Raw genomic sequence first — 24,317 nt, forward strand, 5'->3', positions numbered from 1 at the left:
TAGTTTGTTCATAATTGTTAATATGCTGAAGACGTAGCGCGAATCGTATAAAAAAATCTTTGATGAGACTTATTAAAATACTTTAACTGTTTTTCTTTGAAATGCTTAACGACGTGTTTCAAACTTTTGATATTTAAAAAAAATATTAAAAGTATCTACGCCATTTCTCACAAGTTTTTCAAGCAACGATTATTGCGTGCCAAAGATTTTTGTGAAAAAATCTTTCAAGGACCTGACGATTTTCCAAAAACACCCGGTAGATTTCTGCAGACCTAGCGTAGAGGTGGCGAGTGAGGACACACATGGGTAACGTATTCGTACATACGAGCGCACATTCGCAGTGTGTGCGCGATTGGCGCGAGGCGAGAGGGAATGAGAGAGAGAGAGAAAGAGGAAAGCCGCGAGAGGAAACGAGCGAGTGAGCACGCATGCACGCTCACGCGCTCGCGTGCACGCATGGTAGGCACGCATGCACGCAGACGGAGCACGGAGCGCGTACTCGGCTGCGAAAACCGGCGTGCGAAAAGCAGCCAATGGCGAGCAGAGGCGGGAATCGGTGGGGTCACCCACGTGGTTAACGAACGGCCAATCCGCGCTCCATCGCTGGTGGATTTCGAGTTGGTTTCCCGCTCGGTACACCACGTTTGCGTTCGCGCACGAGAGAGACGGACAAGAGAAAGAAAGAGAGAGAGAGAGAGAGAGAGAGAGAAGAAAAAAAAAGCAGGAGGTGCACGCGCGAGCAAGGATAGTCACGAATTCGCAAAAGAAGGAGAAAGAGAGAAAGAGAGAGAGGACTAACGATGGCAGAGGAAAAAAAGAAGAAGAGAGACAAGTTTGCATCGCGTCTCGACTGCCTCTCCCCCTCCCCCCCTTCCTACCCTGGGAGGCAAAGGGGTGAAGGAAAAAGACAGAAAGAGGGGCACAACATGCCGAACGAGAGAGCCCCTTGGACATCGCGTTCGTGGTCTAGCTAAAGAGAGGAGAGCTTGGAAGGAAGGTAGTACGTCGTCGTCGCAAGGAGAGCGAGAGAGAGTGAGAGACGGGAGGGAGGGGGGTGGGGGAATTCCTTGGACACTCCGCGAGTCGACGTGAGGGAAAGAGACAGAACAGAGACTTGGTGAACGCGCGCGTCCCTTAAACTTGGAGCAATCGGGGAGAGCCATTTCTGCGAGGACACGCCGGCCGGTCTCCATCGTCGTCGGTTTCTGCGATCGAGCTGCTGACGGACAGCCACCGGAAGCGCGTCAGATTCGCGCAACAGCGCCGCGTTTGAGTTGTCAGAGAGACAGACGGATAAAAGCAGAGAAAGAGAGGGAGTGAGAAAAAGAGAAAGAGACCGCACACACAGTCGTCGCCTATCCGCGGATCGAGCGACTCGCAGTCGGCCAGTTGAGGCGCGAGGAAGCCAGCAGCGGAAAACAAAAGAAGGAAGGTGCCAAGCCCGATCGAGGACCGATCTCGTCGCAGAAGTCGTCCAAGGACCCCGTGCTCTCTCTCACCCCGTGCATTTTGCCTCTCGCGTGTGCAGCCCGTGACCCACACGCGATCCGCGATCTGATCCACATTCGTGTCCGGGATTCAGCCAACAGTTGTATTCGCGTCTCGTCCCAGTAATAAGGATATATCATCGGATCGGACGCCTGCAACTCCTGCAACGCCGATCTAACCCGCGCGATTGCTCCATTTTATCGCTGGTACCATATACTCCGTTTTCCTTCCGTTCCGTTTTTCATCCTCCGCTATCACCTCATTCAATCATCGTCCTGTGATCGTCGCGATCCCCGTCGTGTCGTGTCCGCGTAGTCGTTCAAACTCACTGAACTCCCGCCGGGTCCACGTAGACCCCGAGTCTACGACGAGGTCAGTACTCGGGGAATCGGGTACGCGAGTCCGCGCGCACGCGCACCGAATTCGTCGTTTTCGTTGAAAAACACCTAATACACGTGACCGAGCCGCGTACTCGGTGGAAGCCGGCATCATAGCGTCGAGAAGCGAGCAGCCAGCCACCATGTCAAAGCTCTACGTGGGCAATCTGCCGTCAGATTGCAACGAGAGCGCTCTCAGGCAACTTTTCCAGGAGCACAGCTTGGCATGCACCACGATCCTGGTAAAGCGTGGTGGCTACGCCTTCGTCGACTGTGCCGATCAATCCACAGCCGATCGGGCAATCGACAAGCTGAACGGTGAGTTGCTCGTATGAAATTGCTCGTATTATTTATGCTAACGCTGCTTTTAATGCTTCCGATTATACGTGCTTTATACATTGCTTTTCATCATGACGACTACGACAACGACGACGGCGACCGTTGGGCGACCAAGAGAGGAGAGAAGAAGAAATCGAAGAAGAGCATCCATCTGCTTCATATCGCTTTGCCAATTATTTGTATACTAATAAAACCGCTTTTACCGCTTTGCCATCTATGCTACTGCTTTTTCCCTCGAGCTTATAAATCGTAAACATTAGTCGATTTGTTAATTAATATTTATTTATAATAATGTCTTTGTGTCTAATCTTAGCGCGAAGATGAAGATTCTAAGGAAATCTTTAGGAGTTGCCTGGATGATCGAACTAATGTTGAGTCCTCTGCTTTATCCTGATCCTGAATATCCGTATTTTTCCTGTATGCTTAATGCTGCTGAAAATGAACCTCTTTTACAATATTTAATACGCTATGCTTCATTTAGACGCTTTTTTGCTAGATCTTAAGGCCGAGTACATGTAAGAATTTGCGTAGCATGCTTGCGATAGATTTTCTAAATGAATCTAGAACACGAATGTTTCGTTAAGCGTTTCAAAATGCCAGTATATCTTGGCAAATCCCTTGAAAGATTTTTGGTGAAAATACATATCTGTCAGGTTACTGTCATGTCGATAGTTAACCGTCAATTTTTTTTCAACAGACGCGCTTTAACGTGAAGTTGGAGAAGATCGAAATACTTTCTCCGATATGTAACAAAATAATGACTGTCGATGTGACAAACAAAACTGTCGATATTATCATCATAGAATTATTAAAGCATAAATTGCTTATGTGCAAATTATAAAATTTTAGTTACTTAGGTAGAAACATTAAACACAAATTCGCAAATAATTTTCACAACGTTAGAGTGATTGACAATTAGTAGCTTTATAGAAATAACCTTACATTTTGTATGTGAAGAGAAATTTAAGGATTTTTGCATTAATGAAAACATTAATTCTTACTGCCACAACTTTTATCGCTAATATTTAAAAGTACAAATTTTGTGACCAGTGAAAAGAGATTTAACAATTTAAACGACTCAATCGATCGTGTTGGTGATAAACGGATAAATAGTGATGTGTAAACGAATATAAAAAATATTTTTCAATAACTCTGTACGCATTTAAATCTCTTTGGCTTTATTTATCGGTGGGACGAGATTGAAACTTTCCGAATAACTCGAACGTGAAGTTTGTGCGACGAGCGAATTTATGGTCGTGCAGAATTAGGATATCATCGTGAACGCGCGCGAAACTGACGTTATATCTCGCACGACCACTCATTTCCTCCCCATTCATGAACAACGAACGCGAGATTATGTTTGAGAATAGCTGTATCACCAATTTCGGTTTCCGCCGAAAAAAGACGATTCTTTCGCAACCACGAAGTTTGAGTGCCCTCGACACACGGCACTCAAATTCTTTTCCATTTTTCCAAATCACGTCGTGTGCTCCGACTCGCGTTAAAAGATCCGTTGAGAGTGTCAGATCCAGAAAAAGTGACATATTTTATCTCGTTAAAGTTTATTTCGAAATCAAGCTGCTATACGATTAACAGTGGTGATATTCCAAAAATTAACTCTGAGAATAAGCGCACGTTCTGTCATAAAATATATCTTGGCATCACAATTTATTGACACAATATTGATACAATGTTGGCCCGATATTGGGCCAACGTTAATCAATATATTGCCAATAAATTGCTACTAGAATATTAATTTTTAATATCTCAAGAATTAGGACGACAAAGTTACACAAAATAATCGTATTAAATTAATTAATGCAGAGCATGTATAATACATACGATTATCACTTCGATATTCATCTAATTTTGCTTCTAAATTAAACATCGAAGAAAATTCTTAAATTAAAATATTTCGCCAGTTATCTTAATTTTTCTCGAAATAGTTTCGTGATAGACGAGACAGTTTCGTGTGCTCTACTTTCATAAAAAGACTTGTAACGAATTCGATTGAATGCACTCACTGGTGTACATTAAAGTACCAACACAAATTGACATAAAAATATGCGCTTAATATAAATATAAAAACAGATTAAACATTTTAAATCCTCACATTACAATATATTTTATTGTGCCGTTATGTAAAATCTGAACTTTGTAATTCAAAACATTTGTATTTTATTTTTACACAGATTAAATCAGTATACAATCGCTTTAATATGCAATAGCGTGTCCAATTAAATTTGCTATTATCCACGTGGTAGGTAGCATCGCAAAATGGCGTAAGTTATAAAGCGACAAGGTCACGTTTGTATGCTCGTCTCCGCGATAAGTTGCTGATAATCGCACGCGTCGACCAACCGTTGTCGATCGCTCCGATTACGGGTCTGACTCTTCCCGCCAAAACGAAAGTTACATGCACACTCGAGGGATTTATCTGGTAAGACGGTTCTCGGAAAGCAGAACGTTCGAATGAACATAGAGTAGTGTTTTCTACTTTACATCTAAAATTTTCGATAATTGCTTTTCAAAAAATTATTTCTTCAAATAAAGGAAATTTTATTAAAATTTCTTTTGTATTTCTTTTGCCACGTTTGAAAAAATATTAATTTAAATTTTGAACACCAAAAGTAGTTCATTTTAATATCATGCCTACTTTTTATTATCATAGAAAGTTTCTGTTAAAAAATTTAGTAGAATATTACAAACAACAATTGCAAAGCTCTGTTAACATTCGCCTCGGAATAAGATTTTAATATCTTGGCTTCTGTCCATCGATGTTACTTTTCGAGACATACAACGCGCAAAAATTGTCTGCCGAGTGGAAGTTAACTATGCGTGACGAAACGTCAGACGGCTGAACGTATCCGTTAATCGCTAGACTGTCGGCGACTATAACTAAAACGACTATTCTACCCTTCGTTCAAACCTCTAAATATATTGTACTTTAGCTTGATAATTTGTAGAAAATATCCCCTATCGAGAAACTAAAAAAAATTAACGCTCATAACATTTGAAACATTCTTATTGGAAAACATAAATCCTTTTCTATACAAGAATTTATTTGTAAACAAAATTAATAACATTGTTATATTTTGCGGACCAATTTAAAATACTAAGACTAGAAAATTTCTATAACTTAGATAATACAAAAGATACGCTTTTCCAAGGAATATATCAAATCCAAAGAAAGTAAAAAAAAAAATGATTGTTTTATTACAAAATCTGATTATTTGATTATTAACGTTAAGAATCAAAATAAAGTAATTTTTATTTTTCGTTGACTTGCGTGTATGTTCTTTGGGTTGGCACGATCCAAAAGAGAGAAAGACAATAATTTAGAAAAATTAAAACAAGATACTTTACAATCTGTACATTTCGTATTTTCGTGTCGACCTCTTCTCATGCCAGCTCGTCATCTCGGTATGATCCTGGCGGTCCTGACCTAATGTTCCCGACTTATCCCGTCGATCGTGAGAATTTGGACCGGCACTTGACTTGGAGGCTCCAAGTCACGCCCGCACGAATAGTAGTCGGTCGGTCGGGTTCTCGGGTTCTCCCGCAACCGAAGAGAAGAAATGTGGTCAAGGTCGTGAATGGTCGCGCGCGCGCGCGCGCGCGAGCACGCGTGACGTATGAAACTGCCTCCATCGCCTCTACCGCCTCCGCCGCCATCACGACCGCCACCGTCTTCTCCGAGGTTGAAATTTACATCGCGAATAGTCGCCAACCTCATCTCCTCAGCTCTCCTCCGCCTCGCCCGCCGAAAAATTGGTTAGTCACACTCGTCACGTTCCGCGGCCATGCCTGGTATCCAGATCATAAATTTCATTGACAACTCAGTAGCTCTCGTGCGTTCTCGCGCCCATCGGTGGCTATCTCATTACAGCGTGTTAATGCTCGCATATGTACGCGTCGCGTCGAAGCAAATTTTGAGAGACCGCGTTTCACCCTTGAACTTCTCTGATGAGAAAACGGTCCAAATTAATCCTCACCGACGCGAAAAAGTCTCAGATGTTGGAAAAAAATTTAAAATTAAATACATATCTTTTTTTTTCGAAGCAACCTTGTGAAGTGAAGGCGATATATTCGATTCTGAGTAAACATCGTCGAAAGATTAAGATTGTTATAATACTTTCAAATAGAATTCTTATGATATTATTAGATAGATTTTTCGGAAAAATATCTTCAAAAAGTATATGAATTTTTACAAATTGTTAGTATCGATAATTTTAACATTACAAAACTTTAATGCATTTTAAAATTTTTTTCTCACATATTTTAATCAAATAGAATTAAATATTTTCGTTATTTTGAAGAAAAGAAAATATTGATATTGATTCTGAATTTGCGGAAAATTCTTCTTGAAATATTTTTCTGTCGCTCTACAATTAATAAGGTAGATTAAGTATCAGAAATTTTACGTTGCTTTTCTTGCTGGGCGGTTTTCTTGTACCTATATAATCTTAACTATATAGGGTGATACAATTTTGAATGAGATAAAATTTAAATCCAATTTTCGAGGTTTAAGTTTGATTTTCTTCTGTTTGGCGGTTCCCTTTAGTATTTTTCATACAATGAGATCAAGGTTATCAAACTTGAATCTCGAATTTGGATTAAAATCTTATTTCGTTCAGAATTATGCCATGTTTAAAATTTGTATCACCTTATCCTATATATAGAGCATGCGAGGGCTACTTAGAAATAAGCTACAGGAAGGAGAGCCGGGAGCCTCTTGGATTCGTGGCGAATTCTCTCTCTCTCTCTCTCTCTCTTTCTTTTTTCTTCTCCCTCTATATTTCGTTAGCAATACGGTCGTTGCTTCTGCAACGTAAGGGCCGATCCTTGGATACAATGCCGCGCGAAGAACGTTACCGACGAGCCGAGGCCAGAACTAGTTTGGTGGGTTGTTGAGTTAGGTTTTAGGAGAACTCTACCAAAGCCGCGGTCTAATCAGGCTTTAGACTTGCACGACGCTCTGTCTAGCGAATGATTGAGCTGTGTGCTCGTTCACGCCGTTTTAGAATTGCGACTATACCGAAACGCGAATTATAGATACTTTACGAGTATATCGAAACGCGAATTACAAATACTTGGAATTCATATATTTTGAAGTATCGATACGGCCCTATTAATTAAAATATTAATAATAAAATTAGATAATATTCTATTTCGGACGTATGAATGTATTTTACAAAATTTTATTTTCAATCCGATTACATACATATGTATACAATAATCTCGAAGGACAAAAAATGTATTATAAAATATAATTATGAATAACACGAAATTAATACAAATTAATTAATAAATTAAACAGATTTATTTTTCATATTTATTCAGTTATTTTATTTTCTAGAAATTATAACTATCTCAGAATTATTATCCGCAGTACATTTTTATATTGACATATCAAGGATGATCAAGGAAAATATGGACGTCATGGACGGATGATTTTCTTACTTCAACTATTCAATATTATAAAAATATATTTGATTGTTTGCAATAATCCGCAAATATCATCTCGTTTATAGTCTCTCTTATTCAAGAATCTTCTGGCAACACATGAAAATGGTTTCAAGAATTTTCTTAAAGGTCGCATTTTCCTCAAATTCCAAAGACGATGCAATAATGCGCCATGTCTGCATGTGCGTGCACAGCATGCGTCTTCCTCTTTCACAGCCGGCATTCGTGCACGCCATTCTGTTCAGTACGATCTCGAAGACACGAAGCCTAAAAGTCAGTGCCGAGAGACGCCAACAGGAAGCTGCCACATTCTTTCATTCTGGCCGCCTCCTATTGCTTTCTTCTTTCCTCGTAATACGCCGGCTTGTATCGAATCGATCAGTCGTTCCATTATATCTTATAATTCTTGCCACGAGATTCGCTATTTATCAAGAAGGCTCAAAAACCACACTCAAAATAATCTCATACGAAAGATTAAATTAATAGGCTCGATTGAATGAAACAATAATAAAAATAAAAGAGGGCTAAGAACCTCCAAAATAATATCATATGAACCAGATATCTTATATTCTCTATTTATTTTTGCATGTCTATACATATATTTCACCTTTAATACTGAACATTTCTCTGCAATATGTCTTAATTTTGCAAAAGAAAAAAAGAATATATAATGTATGTGATTAACTTGAAGAAATTAAATTTTGAATTTGATAAAATTTATGTACATTTAAACGAGAATGCCGCAGTTGCTATGATAGAGCGGAATGGCCGCTGAGTGCGAGGGTTTACACCCACCAATGCAATTCTCGACAGCTAGAACGAGCAGATGCTCCTAGGAATACATTATTCGCATCCAAAACTGCCTGTACTTAATACACCCCCTTTTCAAACGTCTGTAGGAGACGTCCCATTTGCTCGAGATGTTGCGTACACTCCCTTCCTTCTATCGAAATATATCTTAAACAGGATCGCCTCATCCCGACTATAATTTTGGCATTCTATGCCGTTCTGAAATATATAAGTTGAAAAAAACTCTAAAAATATAGTTGATCAAAAAATTCAAAATATATACATTTATAATAAATTACTACATAAAATATTTATGTAAATAGGAGAGAAATCAATGAGAAGTATATACGAGCTGTTTATTCTGACTATTTAATTGACTATTTATAATTCTGCACGTGTCACGTTTTTTAAAATTGTTATTAAGATACATCGCATCAGTTCGTATCCGTGTCCCGTTTGATTACCGCGTCACGCAAAAAACTCATCGTAATTTCCATCGTACCGTAATTCGACGCACCTCGCTTCGAAAATAAGTCGCTTAAACGTCTCTCGTCTCGCCTGTCCATAGAAGCATGGATCTCTCAAATGAAAAAAGAAAGTGCAATGACTCCGTATTATTTCTCGCACCTTTTCTCCTAAGCGTATCGCGTACGTATGTTTATGTGACCGAATAAACATGTAAACCGCGCAATCTCTTCCTTTTTTTTTTTTTATAATCGTTGCCCGCGGTGTCCGGCCGGCTTGATTTGTCGCGTGCCTGCTTTGGGACCACCTGCCCCCGAAAAAAGTTACCTGTTAACAGTGCACCGGTAACCGACACTGATGGGACCATACGATTTGCCTCTCTTCTTCACACAGGCCCGGACAGCCTACGGCCGACTGATTCCACCGATCGCAACTCATACGGCAGAGTAGCGACGATCGTCATGAACCGAAAGTGCGACAGAGGCAGAAAAAAAGAGTGCCAATTATTATAATGAGAATTTTTCCACTGACGACACACGAACGTGATAATTATTAACTGTTTTAATTCATGCACCTGATCGATATATATCATTTATTATATCCTCGAAAATAAAAACTCTTCTCTCTCTGAGACCAATGCTTTTCAGTTTTGTGTAGAAAAATACTGGAAACTGAAAAAATTCATTATCAACATGTTATATGCGGTAAACTATTTTATCTAATCAACGGTTCGAGTAAAGAAAACATTTTGGAATTCAGATTGAATCATTTCTAAATAGCTTCCTCTCTTTCTTTTTCTTCCATTCAGTTCTTCCTTTTATGTGAAACTTGTTTGTGAAACTTGCGCTTGCATTGCAGTGCAACGCGCTTCTCGATGGCAACTTTGCGTATCGTTGTTTCATAGGTGCAACTATGACTGACTACGCGTTTGTTCATAAGGCTTGTATGTCATCGAGACAGAGCTCAGGCATGCGATATCAACTGGTATGAACTGGTATCATCCCAGCCAGCTGCGGCATCATCTTAAGATCTGAATAGAACAGCCGAAAGTCTGCTGATAGACTACTACTTGTCGCTTTTCTCGTGCGATATGTTTAGAAATCTTTATATCGGTTCCCTCTTACTCACAAACACATAAAAATATTCCAAGAATCTATTATGATGTATCAGATATTTACGATAACAGATAGTTTCTTTTCTTCAAGAACACTTAGAAAAAATTTTTTATTTAATCATGAGTAAATCAATTATCATTTTATACTTGATTTAAAAAACAGAATTAGAGCAGAATTTCGTATATTGTTTCGGAATTAAAAAATTGTATTTAATTTCAATTTTTTCGTAAGAGAAACGATGCATCTGAAAAGAGGAAGGAAGTACTATCTTTAGCATCGTGTAAAAAGACTGCAATAATGTATCTCTCTTTATTCGCGTCTTTCTTCATTCATTCTACTGTCATAAAGTGACGTTACTTCATATTTATGAAGAAATCTGAAAAATTATAAACGATCTTTATCAACGATCTTCATTGCTTTAAGCTTAATCTTCCGAGATCTGAGGTTTTAAAGATCCAAGCGAATTTTTGATTTTAAATTATTCTACCTCAAACTTAGACACAAAAAAAGTAAAAAACGTTTCGGATTATATCATCGTAAACTGTATTTTTTAATATTGAAATAATGTTTTCCTAGAATTTTTTCAGATTTCTTTTAGAGCATAAAAACCCTTTGAACTACACAGTGCCTAGATTGAACTAAGAAAACAATGAAAAAAATGTTGACCATAAAAGGTTACAAAAAATTAGATAAGGGAATATTTTAAGACTCTTTAAAGGACTCTTTTTAGAAATGTTTCTTTCCAGAAACTCATGTTCCAGATGTTCGATCTCTTACTCGTCAACACTCATTCTCTATTTGCTTCTTAGTCTCCCGTTTTCTTTCTTTTTCTCTTATTATATTTATTTTAAGAACTTCTTCATGGCCGTCTCAAATACAGTTTTAACTCTAAATCGCACTCATATTAAGTCATACGATGTTATTTTCAATAAGATTTCTAACTATACGTGATTTAATCGCAAATACCACTGTCTTTCTTTTGCTTACTCTTATTATCTTTGGCAGAAATAATTATTTTCTTCATAATATATATTTCATTCTTAATCTCTTTCAACTATTTTCAATATAATTCTACATTTTTTTCGTTTATCTTATATATGTTTTATCTACTTTTCTTAAAATCTTTTTCCTAAAATACATTTCTCGCTCTTCTTTTCTCTCTCTTTCTCCATCTCACTATCATTCACGGTCTTCCTTTCAAAATCTCACTGTCTTTGTCTACGTGACCTCTGCCCGGCTGCTCGGAGACACGTGTTTGTTTTAGATACTCGGCCATTGACTTCTCAAGCGCGTAGCGTCACTGTCGGAGTTTTTGGCGGAACGAAAGCATCTCACGCGTCGAGATCGAAGCCGCTTCCCGTTCTGCGTTTCTCTACTCGTCGTCCCCAGCTCAGATTTAACGTTAAACATAGCTGGCCGATTCTGAGTTTCGGTTAAACGAAAACGCGAACCTCTCAATGAAGCGAACTCCATTGAATTTTATTAAATTCTCGTCCTGACTCTTCCATGTCTCACCGTTTTAAATTTCACATATACGCGAATATCGACAGAAGACTTCATTTGAATTTCCGCAAATTTGGATATTTTAAAATTTATCGAGAAATCGGAATGGCATTTCAACACGAACCATCACGGCCGAGTATCCCGTTAATTCCTAATTACAACGACGTTTATCATCGATGAAATCTGTCAATTAATATCCAGAGTTAACGTCAATAAATTCTTAGCAGATAACGGAATCTGAGACTTTATAATGAGAGAGTCTTTCATGTTTCTTATTTTTTCTTTACTTCACCAGAATTGATTCTCTGCAAGAAATTTTTCTAGTTTTCTATTTTTTTTTTTCTTAATCAAAATTTCAAAAAATAGAGAGGAAGAGAGAATACATGCGGATGTTAAGAGAAATCCGCCCATCGTTGGTTCCTTTAAAGTGTTAATATAAAAGAGATCAAGTGGCCGTTGTGTGCGCGTGTACGTGTATGAAGAATGTAAGTGGACAATGAAACTTCGTTTCGCGATCAATTTTAACTGGACGTTCGGTTTGACAGAAATTTCATTTAGAACTTAATGATCGCGGTATTGAATAAGGAGGGATAAAAGCTCGCGATAAATGATAACGGTTACGGGGTTAAGGGCGAAAGAAAGGTGGAGCGCACAATGTCTGGCCCACGTGCGCATAATTGTCAGGTACACGCGGAGAGAAACCCAGGTCTTTCGACAGGTGTCAATGAACCGGTCAACGACGTATCCGTCGGAGGATAAGCGACGAAGAGAAGACGATAGCCCGGATAGGCGGAAAAAAAATACGAGCAAGGTTCGTTCGCACCTGCCTCGATCGTGCGAGCCGAGCTCACGGTGATTTTACATTTCGTGGTTCGCGAGGCAGACATGCCTCCAAATGCGGCACGAAAACCGATTTTCCACACACGAGAAAAGGCGCTTAAATTGTCTTGATGACACGCAGCCCGACTACGGAGGGATAAGAAATAAATCATAATACAATGAAGTGAAAAGATCTGATTCTAAAGAAGTAGAAAAATGATAAATGATAAATTAAGTAAAATTAAATTATGTTTTTAATTCCCTAATGAAAATAAATACGAGGGTTGCATTCAATTTCTATAATTATATTATTAATTAGTAATTAATAATATAATATATTACGAGGTAATTATATAAGCTAAAATATACATTTAATGTGTAAAGAAATATCATATTCTAATAGATGTGCAGAAAAAAATGTTTATCACGGAAATCCATTCATAATGTAAACACTTGCACAATAGAATCTATCGCTCATTTTTGGGAAGCAGCACTCTTTCTTCATGCACATTTTGCGATTTCACGGAAAGAGGGAGACGAGAAGGAAGAATTATATTCTGTGACTAAAGTATTCGGGAAAATTATGATTTTGTGGAATTTTACGTTTTTCAGACGTAAAATAGATCTCTCTATTTGGACCAAAGGATCGTAATATTAGATAGATGTGCCTACCCCAAGAATGTATTTCATTCTTTTCAAACAAATTTCAGTGTAATTATCTCACAGTAATTATTTTATTATATTTTATTACAAGTTGTTCTCGTTTAGCATCGTGAGTAGGACTAATGACAATTATATTTTATAAATATTCAGTCATTATTTTTCACTATTTATCTAACTCACTCTTTAATGAGTATGTTTATTTCAGATACTTATTTATATACAAATGCTTTTACGTTTTACTCTTGTTTACGTTAATTATGAAATTTTATTTGATTTATTTTATTTTAAGTTTACACAACAGCTAATGAAGAATCCGATTGCAATTTCTTTAACCCCTTCAGACCTGATTTTAATGGAATCATGTTAAAAGAAATTTTTTTAATTCAATTCAAGAGCACTTCAATAAGTAATACGTGCTAAAAAATTTAATTTTTTTCCAAATTTTGAACATTTTTTTAAACATGTACTTTATTATGTATATTTTAGATGATATCAATAAAACTAAGTAATTTCAATGAATTCTTGATGTACGTTACAATCATACAATCTGAAGGAATTATTTTATAACAAAAATAAATAATAATATGGAAAAAATTGTAAAGAAACCGTGCATAATAGACGATAAAAAACAATGATAGTTTTTCCGCTTAAAATGGAAAATAAATCATAGGGATTTTTATCATAATTTAATCCTTGATTAATGATAAGAAAAAGAGTTAACTTCCTTGAAAACATACGAGAATAAAAATTACGGAGATTTTAGAAGAGAACAGAACGGGAGTCGACTTACGCGTATATATATATATGTATATATACAGAATATAATTGGCAATAATAAAATAAATTTAGGTATGGCTACCTTAAAATTAAAATATGCTAAATTGGAAACGTATCAGTTCATATTCACACGTAAATTATCGAGTAAGAGTGTAATCGAGTAATCTAGGTAGTAGATAAACGATAAAGAATTTCGTGAAACTCATTATTTGTCTAATTAGATTAAAGATATAGCGCATACATTTCATATGTTACACGTCACTGATTCAAGATAAAAGTTAACAAATCGATTTATCCATCGATGAAAATCACGTATCGCGTACCCAAACTATACTATCAAACTGTCGCGACGTAGGCGATACAATGCCTGATGCTAAGCAGAGAATTGTGTTCTCTCTGGAGTGCGAGAGGAGGACGGCAGTCCGCACGTCGAGAAAAATTACATCGGCACACCGCCATTAATCTCCGAACGAGCGGATATTATTTTAATTCTCAAGTCTCGGGCCGGGTCTCTTCCGAGAAACGCCGGCCTTTGTCCCAGCCGGCTGCCTAGAAAGAAAAGTGACCGAGTGATTTAATCTACGAACGAACGAACGAACGAACGAACAGCGCGACCCTGGACTCCTCTTCTGATGCTCGCGCTCGCTGTTTCCTCCTCTCTTATCCTCTCCTCTCCTCTCCTCTCCCCTCCTCTTCTCTCCTCTCCTCTCCTCTCCTCTCCTCTCCTCTCCTCTCGTCCGCCCGCCATCAGCGAGATTCGTTTTTGCTCGCCGAATTTGCGACGGCGGCGACGACGTGCTTGAACGCGGGATCGTTTCTCGGGAAAAGTCGCGACGAACTTCCTCCGTTATTAAGAGTCTCTTAGTGTTCGCGACATTGCACTTAATAATGTTGAAGAACGTGGTACTTTGAAATCTGCTACAATTTCATTCAGTAATTCAATGGACCGACATTTTTCAAAGCTTTCTAGATAATTGAACATTGCTTTCGTGCATAACGTAAACTTATTATAAAAATATCAAAATATCAAAATATTTAATTTGACAAAAGTTCTCGTAATCGAAAACTTATTTAGATGTCAGATGTAGGAATTTAAGAGCAAACGCAGATTTAGCGTATATCTGTTCAATAAAACTAAGTAACTACATATCTAAATAGTAAACTTATTATTTCAAAATCAAGCATATTTTGCAAAATATCCGCTAGACCTTAATCTAGATAATAAAATACTTAATTTTCTGAAACAATTCACACTAGTTTGCAGAGTTTTGCAAGAGCAACATATGAAGAGAGTACTTATTTCTAAGATGACTTTCGATACTGTGGCACAATCTGCTACTGAAATACAATATATTTCCATTAGGTCCAGATTTGGAAATGTAAGAAAAGATATAATATTTTTTTCAATATTATATAATGAAGTTTTGAAATTAAAAAACAAATCAAAAGTATTGAGCATTTAATAATTATTTTTTATAAGAACTTTGGATCGGTTTCACGTATTAAAATTCAGCAGTAGTCGTTTAGCCTGTTTTCGTCCCAATATCCTTTTAATAACATTTCTCAATCATGATTATCATCAAATCCTGGTAGAAACGTTCGAAACTTATTCAATAAAGTCTGCTCGTCGTATTCGGAAATAAATTATTCGGAAAGAAATCCCATATTTTAAAAATTCGACCTGATGGAATTTTTCTAGCGACAGATTCGAACTAAAAAACGTCGTTTCCTTTTCTTGCATTAAAATTATTCAAAATTTGTCAGCTAGTGTATCTAATTATTAAATTATCACAAAGTTAGAAAAATAATCATTTACCTATATTTGTATCATCGGAAATTCATTCGGTAATAGGTGTCCTTGAAGAAACAGAAATCGAAATAATCTTCGGATTTTCCATTCGTTAAGATTGATCAAACGTAGGAAACGGAGTTGTTTACGTACGTTCGTGTGTATGTCCTTTCCATTTTCGATTATCGTAAAATATATCACCGCCCGAACAGATAACGTCGCAACTTGTCCCACAAAAAGGCGCCGCCTTACTACATTCAGATAAAACGGATTCAGAACCAAGAATACAATACCACTGAGAGAAATACGCGCTCATGCGATGCGCGCACGTATAACATGCGTGTGTGTACGTCAAGTGCGTGTTTGCCCTCCCTTCATTCTTCGCTACGCGGCCGTGAAACGCACACAGCCCGGCATTCGTAACGGCCCGAAATTCTGAACTTTGTACACTGCCAGATAAAAGCCGTTATCTGCGCCTCCGCGCGCACAACTTTCATTGACGAATGTACTTTGGAAGTCATGAGCGGATCTACATGACAAAATCTAAAAACGCATATTATGTTCTGACGTTGTAAGAGACAGGTAAACAGTAGAACCGCGTAAAAAAAAAAAAATAATAATTTCTTATTTTATCTTATTTGTGTAGTGTTTTATGTCAACATTTATTCAGATTATTAGATAGGAAATTAAAGAAGGTAAAAGATTAAACATCTAAATCATTATCTATTTAATTATGATGAGAAAGTAGAAAAACTCAATTCATTTTTACCCAGAACTCCAGCCATCACAGTGATAACAATTTTTTAACAAGTTTCTTTCATTCGTTAAAAATAAAATGTTATATTTGATGAGACATTTTTCGGGCGCATGATGTATTCGTTCTTTTAACAGTGACATATTATTTTTGAACGACGGGCGGTGACTCGTACATAATCAGCATGAACGGTGCAATGTTCTTCATATTACGACGTAACTTATCGCATGATGCAATGTCCTCCTCAGTTTCATCGAAATTAATTACCGATGAAAATATCACTCGACCATTGCGTTGAGATACAATAAATAACGAGTTCGGAAATAAATAACGATTAGGGAAGTGCATTATAAGTGCGTTGCATCAATCGAACTCTTCTTCGTCTCTCGACGCGGCAACTTTTTTCAGAGAATAAGCAATATTCGTGAATTAAAATACGATTGTCCTTAGCCCTGCATGACGTTGAACATTTTGAGAAATGATATTATAAAATAATTAATATCGAAATAATATATTGAATTTTTAATAACAATAGAACAATTTTCTCTTAGACAAATATCAATATTAGTATTAATTTAACATCGAATTGTGTACAATTAACTGATATATTGAAGGTAAAACTTGTCTAGCAAAATATCGAAACTACGTTTGATAATGCTTGCTGTTTGAAAGCCGGATGCAGCTCGTTTTTGATCGATAAAACCAAGGACGACCCGTTCACGCTCGCACGTTTAGAACATCCTAAATTTGCTTTTAGGGGTCCGTTTGTATTCAACCCCTTCAATATTATTCAACCCGAAAACCTCATTTTTACGGAACTTTATTTTACGTAAGTTACAAAATATTACAAAATATTTAAAAATTAAAATTAGTTTACAGTTAATAAATCGAAATAGAAAAATTCACATATTAAGGATTATGTTATATTATTACACTTACATGTTTAAATACTACAATTTTAAATGAGGTGAAGGAATTGAGAGAAAAATATGGAAGGGTTAACATGTAACCCCGCCTACATAAACAGTTACGGAAGAGGAAATAATTAGTTCACCAAAGCAGAGAGAATGTGTGTGTGTAGTTGACTTGGTAGACCATAGCGCATATTCATATTCCACATTAAACACTAAAATGGGATATAAATATACAATGTTTATTCGGATAATTCTTGTGTTTCAACCGATGGAATAGATTCCGTTAGAGAATATGAATAATGTAGTAAAAGAGATAAAATATCAGATTAAGTGTCGAGTGTGCTGTCGGATGTAACAGTGTAATTTATGAGTTAAAAGTGAGGAAAAATACTGTTCTGATTTGTATGGGCAAATATAAATGATTTTAGACAATTGTAAATTAAACACTTAAACTTGTAAAATTCTATAGTACATATTATAAATAAATTTACTATAATTAAAATAATATATACATATTATAACTTTATGACTAATACAATTATTTATCTCCATTATGACCGATACAATTTTATACAATGTTACGACTAAGTCATATCGTAACGCCTGTTCTAAGTAATCCCTTCTACAATAAGGTCGCAAGTCGTAAGCCATAAGAAATTGGCTGGAAATCACAGTTGAATATGACAAAAATAATCGACTATGATTGGTTAATTTCTTACGGCTTACGATCATATTGCACAACATGCTCAAGGCTTATTCTAGCGGCGTTAATGAACTAGTTAATTAATGATAAAGCTAGGCATTTTATATTTGCCGCGCTTTTCTGCACGGATTCTCAGTCAGGACCTATCTTAACGTGCGTGGGCCCGCTCGCTTCATTCGGCAAACTAACCTACCCGTCTAAGTAATCCATTGTGCTCCTCGTGTTCTCTTTGTACGACCGCTCTCACGGTGAGGGATCAGCACGAGGGTTAGAGGGACATAACGATGAAAGAGAGAGAGAGAGAGAGAGAAAAAGAAGAGAAAGAATGAGTGAGAGGGTGTGAGGATGCGGGAGATAGAGGAAAGAGGCGGGATCGAAAACGCAGGAACGAGAAAGAGGAGCTACAAGGCCAACCGAGTTCTAAACGATTCCTCTTGCTTTACGCTTCTGCCGCACTGTGGAAATTGACTAACTAGCCTAGTTATATTTACAGTGAAATTGTCGGTGGAAACGATATTTTTCGAATGCAAAGTTCTAATTATCTCATTTTCTTGAACTATATGATGGGACAATAACTGAATTTTTAGACTCGTTAATTATTCGGGAAATTATAAATTCCTTGAAAATCACAAATAACTGCAATTTTAATTGATTCTGCTTCTAACATATATATGTGGGTATAATATTTTGTGTACTGATATTATTTTACATGAATCCTGACTTTGATCTTTTGAAGTATGGTTGGCGATTTGCTTTGAAGGCTTCGATATTCGAATTTTGAAAGCTTCGGTATTAAATCTTCGCAGTTTCGAAGAATCAAAAGTATACAATTATTAGTTTAACATAGGAAATTTATTTTTATAAAAAATATACAAAAAACATATTATCATCTATTTTCGGGTGTAACTACCATATAAACACTGAATGATTTTTTTGTACAATTTCATTATCAAGTAATTCTCATCTTCGAAACGTTTCCGTGCTGATCTTAAAGACCATTTTCGAGATAATTACTACACTCTTTCCCCTCGATCCCATCATTTTTTATAACGATTATTTATTACTTCGTCATTTTTCTTGCTCATTTTTCTTTTGTTGGTCTGTCCCGGAACAGTTCTGCCAGTACTCAAATAATTACGACATACTAATACATGATTATGATAAAACCATTTGAAAATGCCTTGATTCAAAATAATGGAACGTAAAAGTTCAGTAAGCAGTTATCTCGAGAAGCAACCATTCTTCCATTTATTTCTAACAAGCTGAAAAAACAAACCGATAGAGCTCTCTCTTTATCAACTTAGTCGCGTTAGTTTCCATCGTTTTCCCGATATGCCGTTCTTATCAATTCGTGTTACATAGTATGTCGCGTGAGTCATGGCTCGTGAAAAGATTTCCGTGGGACTGAGGAGACAAGTCGAGCGGTAACCCAATAGTAATTTATGTACCTAACCGTGCCAACCGCCGTGTCCACGGCATCGGTATTCAACATCGGCCTGGAATGCGCAACAGGAACCTGTTCTCATTCCCATTCCCATTCTCGTTCCCGGCGCAGCGCTACCCAAATATTTCATTACTTCCCCGTAGAGCCGATGTACTCTGGGCCCTCTTCGTCCTATCTCCCTCCTCCCCCCCCCCTTCGTTTCTAACATCTCCTTGTCTTTCCCCTGTAGGAATATTGTCAGTGTTATGTCATTCAATAACATATTTTTATTTAATGTATCAAAATAATTCGACTGAAATATAATCTGAACCTATGAGAATTAATGAATAATAATAAACAACATATACATATAAATCATATCACAAAATCTCAAGCGAGATACGAAATAATTTTTACAAAACGAATTATATAATAATACTTGTATAATACTTATATAATAATCGATTTTACTAAAAATATATTTTTCGAAAAAAAATTAAATATCTACTCTTTTATTTTTTTTTTTTTTTTTTTAAAGAAACGTAAAAGTAATTTTTGAATTTGAACCAAAAGTGGAGTTAGACGCGTAGAAATGAATGACTACGGATAAACTTCTCGTCATTATCAGTCAACGAGATAGAAAACCGCTGACGCTGCATTCCGGATGTACTTTCGGGATCTACCTTCGTTGAGTGACCTTCATCTCTTAGAATCGTGTCTTATACGAATAATCGACATAGTGAGACTAAAGAACGGTGCATAATAGCTGATATTTAATATCGTAGATACGTTTGATCCTGTTTGTCACTCTACACTTTCGTTTACATTTGGCCCTGCAGCCATAACATTATCTTTTAGCGATAATTTTAAGATGATATGCGGCTTTGTAATTAATAGATTTAACAAATAGATTTATTTGCAGATTGTAAAAATTGAATGTTACATATATCGAATATTAATTCGGTTCTTATAAATTCAAAGATATATATGTACAAATTTTAATATTATGTATTTACATTAAAATAGTTTTACATATATTTCTTTAATTACAAATTCTGTGAAATCTAATAAGTTGCCAAATTTTCAATTCGAATGTATTTTATTCAATATCCAAAATCTATCTTTGTAGGCTTTCTTAGATTTACACCGTGTAAAAATTTTGAAATCTCGCGCGAGTTTCGTTCTTGAAAAATACTTGAAAAGGTTTGCTCATTCAAAATACGAGGGCGACAAAGAGGATTAAAAAAAAAAGAAAGAGAGAAAAAAATGAATGAATATATATTAAGTAGAGGTTGCACGGCAATTCTACTACGTCCGGATAACGCGCCGAAATTTGCTGCTAGCTCGCTCTAGCCTAACCCTAACTGGCAAAGAAGAAGACGAAGAAGAAGAAGAAGAAGATGAAGAAGAAGAAGAAGTGGGCTTACCTACCTGGCGACTCCGCTAGTCGCTATACGCATTGTAGGGAAAAGAAGGGCAGGCGGACAGGGCAGGCAGTGCGGGGTAAAAGAGAGAGGGATGAGGTAGAGACAGGGTAGAAGGGAGAGACAGCCACAACGCGTACTAAGGAGACCTTGAAGGCTGCTGGCCGGGTGCCCAGGTCTAGTGCTGACCCACTATAAAGGCACTTGCCGTCTTGCTCGTACGTCAGGATCACCGCCTAGCACCCTCTCCCTCGGGAGAGAGCGCCTGCTAACCTACTACTCTCCTGCCCGCGCTCTCACTTCGTTCACCGCATATACATACACCGGCTCGGCTCGACTACGAAACCCGCTTCCAGACCCGGACCACGAGAGTTTAGAGGCTCTCTGAAACGAGAACCCCGCGCTCCATCTCGCTCCCATCTTCTTGGCCCTTCCTCGTTCCTTCTTTCACTCGTCGTCTCGTACTCCATGATCCCCTGCGCCTGCTCGCTACCTTCACGATCTCGTTTTCACTCCCTCTTTTTAGCTCCTCTCCTTTTCTCTTCCTCTCTCTCTCTCTCTTCTCGTACAGTCCTCCGTCCCTCGCTTCATCCCCTCATGGCCCTTCTCCGAATACTCGTCTGCCCTCTTCACGTCGTTACTACCACGTGTAATTCGCCCCTTCTGTGTAGTGTTTCTTCTTTTAGTTCCTCTCTTACTCTCTTACTCCGTCTTTCTCTCTTTCTTTCTTCAGCGCCGATGCTCTCTTCATCTCTCTTTTTCCCGCTTTCTTTCCCTTTTCTGTCGCTCTCTTTCATCTACTCTAACACAACACATGCGTTGAGAAAAGAGAGAAGAAGAAAGAGAGAAAGAGGGTGTACACGTTTTGGAGGGAGTAGTACCATCTAGCATAGCAACTGCTGTTTCTGCATTTCTTCGCAGCGCGCCCCATACGAGATGCCGGTATATTTTAAGCGTATAACGGGTGTCCCATCGCCAAAACGAAGCGCCGGAGCTTTCCCGGAAGTTCGTGGACATTTATGAACCAGTTCAAAGAGAACTCTTTCGCTTTCATAATCATTTTTATTATCATCCAAGAAAACTCGTATTCAATTTAATTTCCTTGAATGCCTACATATACACAGGTGAAGGAATAATTTTTTATATTATAGATTTTTGTGCAACATATTAATGGATGAGGTAGATGAAAGACGTTTATTGCATCTAAGAATCATAAAATTTTAGAATTAGATAGGCTATGTTACATATACATATATAGTACGTATAACATTTAATATTAGTGTTCTGTAACTGCTACTAAGTATTTAAGTCGAACAATAAGTTAATATTAGTTACATAACTTTATTTAAAAAAACGTTAAGAAGCTTTACATGATCTTCGTTAAAAAAAAAGTCTTGTTAATGATTATTATATACATTTTATTTGATCTGTTTTATATTATACAAAATCTCCAATATTCTCTGTATAATATGATAAATTCAATTTGAAAGAGAACTGTTTATATTTAACCATTCTCAACAGGCACTTCAATATCGATGACAATTACGTGAATATAAAGTTTTTAATTACAGCGCTCTACTAATTACAATTCAAGTACATTACCACATTATCTTGTCTTCCTCTCGAACAGTACTGAAATTTCCTGCTTCATTTCAGCATCCGTCTAGTATCATTGTTACCGCGTTGTGTGTTATACATATATATTGATATTTATTATATCCGTGCATTGTCATCAGTGCCGTCGTGTTTTGTTGTACTGAGGCGCTTCTCAAGCCCCACTTTAGTAAATGTAATGGCAGAGTTAACCCCGCTCGCGCTGGTGCAATCTCGTCCCATCTTTACGGCACGTGAAATCGGGCGTAAAATGCGCGGCGTATTTAACGCGGCATAAGAATCGAATTAAAACCTCGTCAGGACGTACCCCGAACTTTGTACCTCTCTCATTCTCTCGCCACCGAATTGGCTTTCGCATGAAACCTGTTGGCTACGCGGTCGAGCACACTCGTCTATATAGGTACACTTACGAATATTATTACTGACGGGGCAGAGCTCGCGAAGGGAGAGACCTGACACGAGACATACTAAGTAGCCATTTAGATAGCCACTCCTTTCCTCTCATCCATCGCACCGCTCTTTATCCCGTTCTCTCCCACTGTCGAACGAATGACTGTAAAGGAGAGAGAGAGAGAGAGAGAGAGAGAGAGAGAGAGAGAGAGAACACTCGAACACGCCATTTTTCTGCTGGCTCGCGCATTCTCCTTATTTCGTTTCATATTCCTATACTTCTAATTCATTCGCATTCTCAAGCCGGCTCCTCGTCCAGCCACGACGTATGCATACTCTCATTGTATGGAGCGTAGCATCTAATAGAATCTATGCGAAACGGGTTCACTACTTGACCCACGTCGTTATACCGCACGAGAAAATCTAGTCTCGAAGAACTTTGTTTAGATGCGGAACGTTTAAATTCAAGGAAGTATATTTTTATTCATAGATACGAGTCTCGCGAAATTGATTAGAATTAAGAAACAGCTCATAATTATTTAAAAATCTTGATTACTTATGATTTTAATAGAAATTAAGTGATGTCTTACTGTATACTATAATAATTAATAATACAGTTATACATGATTGACGAGACGACGAGTACTGAGGGTGGTAAACGAAGTGGTAGTTCGATTCTGACAGGCGTTCTCGTTCGATTAAAATTTAAATGGGCACAATCATAAGAGCTGACACCGAAGGCACCTCGAATGGATCCGCTTAACGAGCACTACGTCGAGCGACCGTTCGGCGCGAGAATGATTCGCGAATCTATTCTTCTCGCGATTCGCGCGGCGAGGAACCGGTCATGGGAAATTAGATGGGCTTGACCGGTAAACGACACCTGGCACGTAGGAAACGTAAGGAAATACTTGTGTGTGCCGTACATACACGCTGCTACAATCTTCCATCTCTCTCTCTCTCACTCCCTCTCTCTCTTTCTCTCTCTTTTCCAACTATCTTTCCCGTTCTCCTTCTTTCTCGCGAGCTACGAAATGTGTCCGGCAGTTCACATAACCTTTGATCCTGATTAGAATATGAGTGAGGTGTAGCTGTGGTGATATAGCTTTCGTCTAGGTTAATGCCGGCCGCGATTTTTGCGCCGTTACCGCACACGTGCACACCGGAACCCGGAAGTGAATGTGCGGCGGAACCGGTGTGGTGTCCGACCGCATGTGTTTTTCCATGGGAAAAGTCTCCCATCTCTCCTCGTTTCGTTCGCGGGGTCAGAGGTCGAGGCTCAAACAGGTTGTACACTGACCCATTGATCCAATTCTGCTGTTCGACTTGAGACGCATGAGAAAATCGCAATGAAAATATCTAGTTGTACTTTTAATCAAAATTTATATGGCAGTAGCAGTGGAAGAATTAAAGTTTAATTGAGAACTAATTGTAGATTAATATCAGTAAAAGTTTGTCTCATCGATATAATTCTTTTTAATTTTTATAATAACATAATTAACGTT

The 24,317-nt window shown here is 37.7% G+C and overlaps 1 protein-coding gene and 1 long non-coding RNA gene across 10 annotated transcripts in view; one reads left to right on the forward strand and one right to left on the reverse strand.

Annotated features, from left to right (window-relative positions):
* The window catches only part of Imp (IGF-II mRNA-binding protein), a 150,563-nt gene that overhangs the window by 36,689 nt on the left and 89,557 nt on the right, over positions 1-24,317 (forward strand). For 4 of the 9 annotated variants that reach the window (XM_087412617.1, XM_087412619.1, XM_087412620.1 and 1 more), the window contains exon 1: positions 1,084-2,183. The exons of 3 other annotated variants lie outside the window; for them this stretch is intronic. In XM_087412617.1, the coding sequence (XP_087268743.1) occupies positions 2,009-2,183 (175 nt within the window). In that variant the 5' untranslated portion in view covers positions 1,084-2,008. Of the gene's footprint in view, positions 1-1,083; positions 2,184-24,317 lie in introns of those variants that run through there. 2 more of the 9 variants (XM_087412623.1, XM_087412624.1) reach the window with 1 other exon arrangement.
* On the reverse strand, positions 2,614-24,203 carry LOC147907629 (uncharacterized). The gene is made up of 2 exons (XR_015547183.1): positions 15,618-24,203; positions 2,614-15,513 (listed from the first exon to the last, which is right to left on the reverse strand). It is a non-coding gene; the product is annotated as an uncharacterized LOC147907629 (long non-coding RNA).

The sequence above is a fragment of the Acromyrmex echinatior genome, chromosome 13 (assembly GCF_024713525.1).
Source record: "Acromyrmex echinatior isolate Ae372 chromosome 13, ASM2471352v2, whole genome shotgun sequence".
Lineage (NCBI taxonomy): Eukaryota > Metazoa > Arthropoda > Insecta > Hymenoptera > Formicidae > Acromyrmex > Acromyrmex echinatior.